Source organism: Plecotus auritus, assembly GCF_963455305.1.
Source record: "Plecotus auritus genome assembly, chromosome: 6".
Taxonomy (NCBI): Eukaryota; Metazoa; Chordata; class Mammalia; order Chiroptera; family Vespertilionidae; genus Plecotus; species Plecotus auritus.
The window spans coordinates 142239157-142250564 of record NC_137773.1 but is presented as its reverse complement, the minus strand read 5'-3'; the positions used below and the strand labels follow the sequence as shown (position 1 = coordinate 142250564).

Sequence of the window (11408 nt, the reverse complement as noted above, 5' to 3'; positions counted from 1 at the left end):
TCAGTCCGCAGGCCAACACTCTATCCACTGAGCCAAACCAGCTAGCAAATATATATATATATTTTTAAATTGACATTAGAAAGCTAAAAATGCCACGAAATCTCAGAATGTAAGCACTGACTGGAAATGACTTCAGATTTTTATCTAAATGTCATATATCCTGGTAATATAAAAACAACAATTCAAGACAAATAGTAGCAGCTACATTTATATCATGCAAAATGGCATTCCTCAGCTAACTTGGAGAAGAAAAAGTTATTGCTAACAATGACTATGCCTCAGGCTTATTAAGCTTCTAGCAAAAGAAAATCAGAATATCTTCAAAAATCATTTGGAAATGTTGGCCATAACACATGATAAAAAAAAAAAATCAAAAATCGTAAGTGTGTGAATTAACTCTTCTACCCACTCCTGCTCTTAATTTCCCTCTAGTGGAAATCCCTGTTAACCAGGGGTCCTCAAACTTTTTAAACAGGGGGCCAGTTGGAGGGCCAGACTATAGTTTAAAAAAAAACTATGAACAACTTCCTATGCGCACTGCGGGCCCGGGACGAGTCGGCTGCTAAGCAGGACAGGCAGCGACACCTGGCGGGCCGGATAAATGTCCTCGGCGGGCCGCATGTGGCCCGCGGGCCATAGTTTGAGGACACCTGCTGGTGTTAACCATTCTCAAGATGACTGTCTTTAAACTATTTTTACCTCTAGGTGGCAGCAAATATTAATCAAGTGAACAAATCTGATGGAAAGAAAGACTTGGTAGTATTTTAATTTTAAAAAATGGGTAAATGTCTTAGGAAAGAATTGTGAGAATATGAGTGTGAATTCTTTGTTTTTATGTGTTTTAAAAGAAGGAGTTACATTAAATTACATGTCTAAAGCTCTAAAATTATCTTCGGTATTGCAACTAGAATAGAATTTCTCAATCACTAGCAATTTAATTGTGTAAAATATACAGGGGGTATAGGTACTCACTGTAATTTCCATTTATATTTTTTTAAATACGTTTTTATTTATTTTTATTATTTTTTTTTTTTTTAGAGAGAGAGAGATAGAAGGTGGAAACATTGATGAGAGAGGAACATCGTCAATTGGCTGCCTCCTGCATGGCCCCTATTGGGGATAGAGCTAAAAATCTGGGCATGTGCCCTGACTGGTAATCAAATGGGCAACCTTTGGTTCCTGGGTCAATGCTCATCCGCTAAGCCACACTGGCCAGGTTACTTCCCATTTAATTTTGTTGTGAATTTAAACTAAAAAATAAATTTTATTAATAAAAAAGGAGAAATATAAAGGAGTACCTTTCTTTAAAAAATGGACATTTCCTTCATGGCTAGTGTGGTTCAGTTGTTTGGACACGTCCCCATGCACTGAATGGTTGCCAGAAGGATTCCTGATCAGAGCCCCCTGTTGCGGGCTCTGGGCTTGATCCGTGGTGGAGGTCGTGCAAGAGGCGGCTAATCAGTGATTCTCCCTCATTATTGATGTTTCTCTCCCTCTCCCTTCCTCTCTGAAATAAATAAATAAATAAATAAATAAATAAATAAATAAATAAATATTAAATAAAATGTGCAATTCAGTGGTTTTTAGTATATTCACAATTTTGCAATCATTATATTGTAGCTATTGACTTACTTTTTGTGGATAGAAAAATCCCAGAAGTATGAAAGATCCCTCACTGAAGATGGAAAACCTGGCTCACTAGCCTTGGCTCTGGCCAGCTGTGAGCAAACCTTTGGGCCTCTAGCCTTTAAAATGCAAAGTTTGAGCCATTCATTTACTTATTTAAAAGACAACTAAGTTTCTTCTCTGTGTATGCCAAAGGAATTTTTTTAAAAAGCACCACACTCTTATTTTGGAAGAGTCAGTGGTCCAACAGGTAATTAATAAGGTTTCATCCAGCTCAAATATTCAGTGTTTCTTTTTGGTCCTCAGGCAGTAACCATTTAGAAAAGTTAACCTTTCTGCCCATTTGGAATGGAAAACTTCCATGGGAAGGGTCATTTGGTTAGTGGTTGGGTATTTGAACACTAGATAGGGCTGTGTTCTTTGTGACTATAACTTCACTGTTTGCAATTCAAGTACTGCCTCCATGTGACTGTATTATAGAGGAGACCACTTGTGACTTTCCCTTTTTTTCTATCATGAAAGGTGCTCACAAATCTCTCGAGTTGGGCTTTTGAAAGTCCCTTCAAGTGTTGCCCCTTCCTCTCTCCAGTAAAGATTTTCTTCTTGGCAGTAGTGCTAATGCTATCTATGCGGTTCAGATGCGGGCATTTCCAGTAAGATACAAACAGCTATTCACAAATCTGAGGGCTTTCTTTTTTTCCCAGGCCTCTCTGGCAGTGTCCCAAGAGTTCACTGGCTTTTCACTCTGAACAACAAATAACAGTGCTGCTGAGACAAGTTCCTAGTTCACCTTACACTGGAGAACCAGATCAGCACAGTAGCAGAGTCTTCTGAATTGACATTTTTCCTTTGAGTAAGGATGCTTTTATTTACACTCTCTTAACCTTAAATAGCAAACAGACTGCTTTTTTATACCTAAGTAGAACAACTTTTGTAGAGAATAAGTGGTATCACGTTAAATAGAATAATTTCCTCAAACTTACTCTTTTCTTTGCAACTTTGATTTGTTAGCATCTCAAAATAGTTTCTGTAAAAGCTACCAGAAAAAGGGTGAAGCATTATTGAGCAGGACCTGGTAAATGAGGAAGAAGAATAAGAATTTGGAAGTGAGGCTTTACAGAGTTTTGGAAAGATCCCTGAATGAATCAGAGACCCACATCCTCATTTGTGTGCCACTACTTCTCATGGAGAAATCTTTTAATCCTCTGGGTCTCAGTCTCCCCATGAATAAGATGAGGAGGTTACCTTCCTACATCCATGATTCTATATGGGATAAAAAGTTTAGGAAAGTTATTCAAGACATAAACATGGGAGTTATTAATAGGACCTTAACATTTGTTTTAATAATCTTTAAAGAAAAGAAATTAACCAGAGCAGATCCCTAACTGAATGCATGAGAATAATTCAAAATATTTAGAGTTGGATTTGCCAAGCATAAGGGTGTTACCCTGATTTTGCCATCAACTCATTATGCAACCTTGGGCAAGTCCTGCTGCTGGGCTGCTCCTTGGCTTTACTTTTCTGCAGATGATTGCAATAATATTAAACTCAACCAGGTGCCGAAAGGCTTAATTAAGGGCCATTAAGTCCTTGTAATTACAAGGGAGGAGGTAGTATTGAATAGAGTGGCTTACCTAGCATGTAAGAGGTTTTTATGTTATTAATATTCCCTTAGAAAAAAATAGTAAAAGATAGAAGTTAGGTTTTTAAGCCTGATTTGTAAAATAGTTATGTTTTATGATACTGCTTTTTATTATTAATTTTTAAAAATATACTATACTTTGAGATATACATCAGTCTCTTTCCTTGCTGTCTAATAAAATTTTAATTTGGAGTTTCTTATATGTATGTGTCTTTTATGACCATCTTAATTTTGTTAGAAATTATCTCTATTCAACAAATAAAAGGCAACTTAAGCCCCGTTTTCTAGAATAGGAGAAAAATTTGCTGCCAGCACACATTTGAGATATGTGGGCTTCTAGACCCTTTCCTTATTTGAAAATCAGTCAGAAGAAGCATGATGGTTTTAAAAAATTGTGGCAGGAGTATAAATTGGTACAACTACTCCAAAGAGCAATTTGGCAATTCTACTTCTAAGTATATACCTTAGAGCAGTGGTCGGCAAACTGCGGCTCGCGAGCCACATGCGGCTCTTTGGCCCCTTGAGTGTGGCTCTTCCACAAAATACCACGTGCGGGCGCGCACGTACAGTGCGATTGAAACTTCATGGCCCATGCGCAGAAGTCGGTTTTCGGCTCTCAAATTTCAATCGTTGTACTGTTGATATTTGGCTCTGTTGACTAATGAGTTTGCCGACCACTGCCTTAGAGCAGTGGTTCTCAAAATGTGATTCCTGGATCAGCAGCACCAACAATACCTGGGAACTTGTTAGAAATGTACATTTTTAGGCCTCATCCAGGCCGACTGAATGAGAAGCTCTGGTGGATGGGCCTAATATGTTTTAAAGAGCCCTTTAAGTGATTCTGATGCTTGCTAACCGTGAGAACCTCTGGCCCAGAGAAAGTCTTGCAGTATGCACCAACAAACACTTAAGGAAGCTCGCTTTAGCTAAGGGTTCACATGTAATATCTCATTTAATCTTCCCAACAATTTTATGCACTTGATTCTGTTATTAACCCCATTTTAAGAAATTGTACCCATAGTCACAGAGCTAGTAAGAGATAGAACTGCGACTTGTACACATTCTCTTAACTTCAGTGCAGTCTTTAAAACCTAGATTCTCAGAATAGACTAGAACAATTTATATTTTCATGAATTTGGGGAAAGTCAAAGACAGTAGCTTTTGCTAGTATTGAGAAGAAAATTTTGTTTTATTAATCAAGGCATTCACTAGTACATTAGGCAGTTTACATTTATTATCTCATTCGATCTTTGTAACAATTCTTTGATGCATGTCTGTAATCCCCATTTTATCGATGAGAAGTTAAGTAATTTGCCCACAACCAATAAATACCTGGACTTGAGGCCCTACGTATACTCAAAACGCATGTTCTTTCTGTAGTAGCTATTTTTTTTTCTTTTTCCTTAGTCAAAATCAGTTTGAAATAGAGCATGAACTACTCAGGTTATGTATGGGTAACAGAAGAGTTGAGTTCTAAATAAAGAAGTAAAATTTTGCCTTTGTCTACCATAAAATTACTAGTAGGTGAAGAACAATGAGATTATAAAATAAATGTTAAATTTTCCAAAGGACATTTATTTCATTTCTACTGACTTCTTTTTTCAAAACCCATTTAAGAGAAATATTTATTTTGGGTGCCACAAAACAAGATTCGGGGATTGCTTATGAGAATAATAATTATTTTGTGTCAACTGGCCTAATATTCCAAGATCTTCAGGGCTAAGTTTGGGACAGTTCCATTGCATGCGTAACCCTTTATCTTGAGCAATACTCTTCTGGAATTTTTCTTCTGAATGTTTTGCTTTTTTCAGGTGAAAATCATAGCAATGAATGAGAATGTCGCTCTTAGGGCAGCCCTAGATAAAAATCTGAAGAGTGCTGTGACTGCTGCTTTCCTCATGCTTCCCGAAAGCTTTTCTGAAGAAGACCTCTTTATAATGATTGCTGGACTCTCCTATTCAGGTTAGTAGGTTTGGTGTCCATATTTTATACAAGAAGATTTGTTTGAAAACCGTGCAAACATCGCTCCTCATTCTACACAAGCTGCAGCAACCTTAGTTCTGAATCCCTTTACTTCTTGTGTAAAAATTTAGTGATTTGCCTCCTTACCTTCACAGTCTCTTCCTTTCCACATCTGTACATAAATTACCCCAGGGTAATCTTTTTGTTGTTGTTATTGTTAATTTTTATTTTGAAATAATAGCAAACTTACAGAAAAATTTCAATAATAGTACAGAAATCTCATATACCTTCTCCCCAGATTTGCCAGTTTTTACATTTCTCTACATTTATTTTATCATCCTCTCTGTTTCAGTGGGTTTCAAACTTTAGTGTGCAATCCTCTGGAGGGCTTGTTAAAATAGACTATTGGGCCCACTCCCAACCCAACAGCTGATTTTAGTAGGTCTGGGTGGGGACCAAGAATTTGTATTTCTACCAAGTTCCTGGGTAATGCTAATGCTCCTTCAAGGGTCCCTCTTTGAGAACCACTGCTCTCTCTGTATATGTAAATACAATGTATTATGTGTTGTTGTTTTTAGTTATTTGAGAATATGTTACATATCATGTTTCCTTTAGGCTAAGTCTTCAAAATGTGTTTCCAAAGTACAAGGACATTCTCTTACATACCACAGTACAGGTTTCTTCCTCCCCCGCCCCCCCCCCCCATTGCTTTCAGAGAGGAAGGGAGAGGGAGAGAGACAGAAACATTAATGATGAGAGAGAATCATCGATCAGCTGCCTCCTGCATGCCCCCTACTGGGGATTGAGCCTGCAACCTGGGCATGTGCCCTTGACTGGAATTGAACCCGGGACACTTTAGTCCGCAGGCAATGCTTTATCCACTGAGCCAAACCAGCCAGGGCAAAAACCACTATCTTAAGTAAACATCCTCTTTTCCAGCTTTTTTTTTTTTTTAATATATTTTATTGATTTTTTTACAGAGAGGAAGGGAGAGGGATAGAGAGTTAGAAACATCGATGGGAGAGAAACATCGATCAGCTGCCTCTTGCACACCTCCCACTGGGGATGTGCCCGCAACCAAGGTACGTGCCCTTGACCGGAATCGAACCTGGGACCCTTGAGTCCGCAGGCCGACGCTCTATCCACTGAGCCAAACCGGTCAGGGCCTCTTTTCCAGCTTGTAAGTATGAGTAAAAAAACTCCGCTCAAAATATTGCAAAAGCAGTTTGTTCATTTTCTGAATCCCTGTACAGATAAGATTTCATGGAAATGTAATGCTGAAAGAGACCTTAAAGATCTTGTTCTTCAGTGTTTTTCCCAAAATGTGTCTAGGTGGAGGAAGGGGCAGTGTGTGTGCCTGGGTACCTGGATCAATGGACTTACATGCCACTTGTGGGAAAAGGGGTCACTTTGTTATCATAATTTCCTCACCTTGTTCCGTGTGATAAAGATGGACCAGAAGCCTTTCATTGACTTTGTGGAAGAAAATGCAGAACGGCTCTCTACTTTGCCCACACCACAACCACTCTTCCATTTTTTCCAGCATCATCAACATCAGCATAGTGTTAGGCAGCTTCTAGGAGTTTTCTATAAATTCTGAACATTTACTAAAGAAGTTTATCAAATAACATAACTGCTTTCCCCTATTAGCAGACTTAAAATTAGCATTCAGGTTGCTATCAATCTTTAGCTGATTTTTGCTTTGCTTCCTGGAAGAATCATTTTACACTCCTGATTTCTCCTATGCTATGAGGCATATCCAAGTTGTTTAGTACTTGCTGACTCATAATAGTATCATCCTCTGTTTTGTTTCTTTTATAATATTTATTTGCTGTATAGTAGCACTGTACCAGACACAGAGAGGTAGGTCGGTAGGTGGGTAGATAGATAACTTACTCCACTACTGAATCTTCACACAGTAGCCCCATTTGTTAAGCAAATATTTATCCTTCCATGTGCCACATACAGTGCTAGGCATATACTCTAGTGTGCATGACATGAGTGAAATTTTTCATGGAGTTTATGTTCGTTTAGGGAGAGAGGCAATAAAGAAGCAATAAGGTAATTTCAGATAGTGGTTAAATTGTACGCCATAAGCGTCTGTAGGCACAAGCAGCGGACCTTCCCCACACATGCGAGTCTATAACAAAAAGTTGTCTTCCCTAAGTGGCAGCCCTGACCAACTTTAAAATAATTTTTTGTGAGAATTTTCAGCTGAAAATATTCAAGAACACCTGAATTGTGAATAATATATTATTTTTATAATATTCATTGCAAATTGATTTTTTAAATTCAAAATATAGTGGCGTGTGGGGATGGTTTCCATTTTGGATGCGTGGCAGTTAACTGGTTAAATGTGATGAAGAAAATAGATCAGGTTGAGGGTAGGGCTGTCTTCACAATGGACAGTCATGGAAGGCCCTGTGACTGGTGGTGTGATGTCTAAGCTGAGATCTAAATAGTGATAAAGAGCAGCCCTGAGCAGTTGGGAGAAAGGCAATCAGAGAAAGAAAGTTGCTTCCCAAGAGCCAGGTTTCAAATCTTGGTGTGTCTGACTCCACTGTCTCCGCCTCTGGTCACTCCCATTTCTCATCTAGTCTCCTCTTGTTTTCTTGCCATTATATTATTTATTGCTTAACCCAGATTTGGATCTGAGAATTTGGCCAAGTATCCTACATTACTCATTTTAGTGCAAACCTTAGGACACCTAACTTGGCACATCCGCTCCAGAGGGAACTGGTTACAACTCTCTGCAATTCCTAGCTTATGAATGAGACATTTTCCGAAAAGTCTTCTATAAGCCAGTTGTTTAGAACTGGGAACATACTTTTCCATTGAAACAACATTATATGTGATGGTTGTTCCTAAACCAGGACACAGTATAATTAATGGTTACCTAGTCTATAATATGCTGGAATTAGACTAGAATAGTGAGGATAGGGAAGGATCTAAACCCTGCAGGTAGTTATCTTTCATACTTTGAGACTTGCCCCAGGCGATGTGTTGAAAGGCAAGCTTTTCCTCCTGCCTTTCCTAGGCTTCTGGTAACCCAGTATCCTTGAACAGATCAGATTCTATCCCTTTGGCAAACCACCCAAATCTCCCGAGCCCTCAGAATATTCCAAACTTTAAATTATCTACCAATCTCATTTTATTTACAACTTTGACATTTATTTTTTTACCTGTTTCTAGTTGAGAGATAATATGTTGTCCTTAACTTGTGAAGTTCAACATTTCTCCCTGGAGCAGGTGGAGGGGTGGGAGTTAGGGGGAACAGAAAAAACAGTGTTTCTCCATGTTATTGGACAAGTTTCTGCCAGTAATTACTGGCAGAGACAAGATCTATCAGTATTACTAGTTGTAATAATAGCCCTTACATTTAACTTAGTACTTAAGGATCACTGTGACTGCCCTGGGGTCAGTATTTATGGCATTACTGTTGTAAATGATGGTGAGAAAGGAGTAGGTGGAAGATGAGAGTCTGCAAAACTGGGGAGGAGAAAGCTCTCTAATTCTCCAGTTATTCTCTTAGAAGTCAGCATTTAAGTGAATGGAAAGAAAAACCAAATAAACTTTAAAGTTCACCTTGAACTTTTTTTATGTAAATACAAACTATTAAAATGACTAATTTTAGGTAATGATCCTGGTTTAACATTTATCAAGTGAATCAGCACTTCATAATTTTTGCTCTAAGGAACTTCACATTAATCAACATATGCAGTCATAAGTGAGTCAGTGGTAGACTTACCAAATAACACACGTGAAAAAGGAAAGGGGGTGTCTAAAAAGAACATGACTTGTTTAGGGAAGAAGGATTTTGATGTAACCAAAATCCAAGGCTTATGACAAGAGTAAATAGCATTTATTATTTTGTGTCAGGAATGTCTCTCAGTACTTTGGAGCTAGTACCTATTTTAATCTTCACAACAATCCTTTGATTTGGAAGCTGTACTATTGATACATTTCGTAGAAAATTGAAGCCCAGATCTGCCCACAGTCAGTTGTCTGGTAAGTTAGTAGGTGTTGGAGCTGAAATTTTAGCCCACACTCTTAACCATTTAACTTCACTGCTTCTCAGTATTTTGGAGAAGAGGTTGGACCAGGCCAGGTTGGACAGGGCATTGAATACAAAGTGAAAAAATGAAGAGGGAACTGACGCGCTGTGCACAACTAGGAGCCATAGCAGTTTTCAGGCATTGCAGGATAGTCTGAGATGTGTTGTCAAAAACAACAAATTTTGCCAGCACTGTGCAGGAGAGAGAAAAACTAAAGACAGGGAAAAGTTTATTCATTCAGCAAATAATTACAAGAGGCTCCTATACCACACACTCTTCTTCTTTCTTTTTTTTTTAAAATATATATTTTATTGATTTTTTACAGAGAGGAAGGAAGAGGGATAGATAGTCAGAAACATCGATGAGAGAGAAACATCGATCAGCTGCCTCTTGCACACCTCCTACTAGGGATGTGCCTGCAACCAAGTTACATGCCCTTGACCGGAATCGAACCTGGGACCTTTCAGTCTGCAGGCTGACGCTCTATTCACTGAGCCAAACCGGTTTTGGCACCACGCACTCTTCTAAACTCTGGAGATTAAAGAAGTAAATAAGGCAGGCACGATCCCTGCCCTCGTGGGGTGTTCATTCTAGATGAAAAGTCAGGCAGCAAACAGTGGCAGCACTAGAATAAGGGAAGAAGGCCTCTCTAGGAGGTGACATTTGAACTTCACCTTCTTCCCTTTCCACATGAGGTCAGGTGGATTCATTTGGCCCTTCATAGTCCTTAGGAATAAAAACACCTTAAAAAGAAGAGAAGAGAAAAGAAAAACATCTTCAAGCACTCTTGTGTAAGAGAGAGAATGGATTTCTTTCCATGCCAAATTGTCTGAACACAGGCTCAGTTATTTCTAGGAATAAGACAAAAGCAGTGAAGAAGTTTAGTTGCCAGTTGAGTGATTCTTGGAGAAAAAAATTAGAAATGGGTGCCAGCACTCTAAAGTGTGAGTAAACATCCCCATTTCTGGATCCTGGTAAAAGTCAGTAAAGAAACTTTTTTCTTGGAGTGAGAGCTATTAAGATTTATTTCATGATAATCACACTCTCTGAAACCTTGCAAGCAGTGTCATTTGATGACTTGCATATTGGGGTTTGGAAGCATATTTCTCTCTGCTTGTTAAGCTTGAGCTTTTGCTGAAGCCTCAGTTGGAACGCTCTGCATTCATCGCTTGCTAATTTCTGAGAATGCAGTACTTCTGGAGGTGGATATTAATTGTCAGTAATATCTAACTTTTATGGATTATTTACTATTTGTCAGGTATTGTTATTTTTTTAATTTTTCAATTACAGGCATTTAATATTATTTTATAATAATAAAGGCATAATATGCTAATTAGGCCAGACAGCTGAACGACCTTCCGGACATCCTTCTGGACAACCTTCTGATGAAGCAGGGGCTGCAAGAGCTGAGCCCCTTGCACGAATTTCGTGCATCGGGCCTCTAGTTATTTTATATTAGTTTCAGGTGTACAGCATAGTGTTAAACAATTATATAATTCACAAAGCGATCCCCCTTGATAATTCTAGTGCCCACCTGTCAGGTGTTGTTCTAAGTGTTTTACATGTATTAACTCATTTAATCCTTGAAATTTATACTTGTGGATACTGAAGCCCAAATAAATTAAGTAGCTTATCCTGAGCTTATAGCTTGTAAAGGCTAAGCTAGGATTTGAACACAGGCTGTCTTGTTCTAGAACCCTCACTTCTAAACCTTCACTGTTATACAAAGGGTCTTTCATGGTGAATGTCATTCCTGGTTTACTCCTGGGACACTCTTCCTCCAGGGAGCCATGTGGCTCGCCCTCCACTCCCTGTCATTTTTTTCTGCTTATGTTTTCTTCATAGCACTTTCCACCACCTGAAATAGTACTGTTTACTTTTATTTGTTTGTAGATTTGTTTATCTTTGGCCTGTTTTCTACCATTGACTAGAAAGGGCAGAAATTTTTGTCTTGTTTTGCTCACGCTATTCCAGTGCTTATTAGGTGCTAGCAAATAGTGAATGAATGAATGATTGTGATTTTGGTTACTTCCTGAACTGGTATCATAAACCTGCTTTCTCCTCATTCCTCCCACACCTATCCATATTGTGTTCTGTAAAGTGTGTAAGAGGAAAAGTGATTC

General features: G+C 38.5%; 1 protein-coding gene across 4 annotated transcripts in view; it reads left to right on the top strand.

Annotated features, from left to right (window-relative positions):
- The window catches only part of TAMM41 (TAM41 mitochondrial translocator assembly and maintenance homolog), a 243100-nt gene that overhangs the window by 8705 nt on the left and 222987 nt on the right, over positions 1–11408 (top strand). For 3 of the 4 annotated variants that reach the window (XM_080671747.1, XM_080671748.1, XM_080671749.1), the window contains exon 4: positions 5080–5230. In XM_080671747.1, coding sequence (XP_080527873.1) covers positions 5080–5230 — 151 coding nt within the window. Of the gene's footprint in view, positions 1–2353; positions 2480–5079; positions 5231–11408 lie in introns of those variants that run through there. The other variant, XM_080671750.1, reaches the window with a different exon arrangement.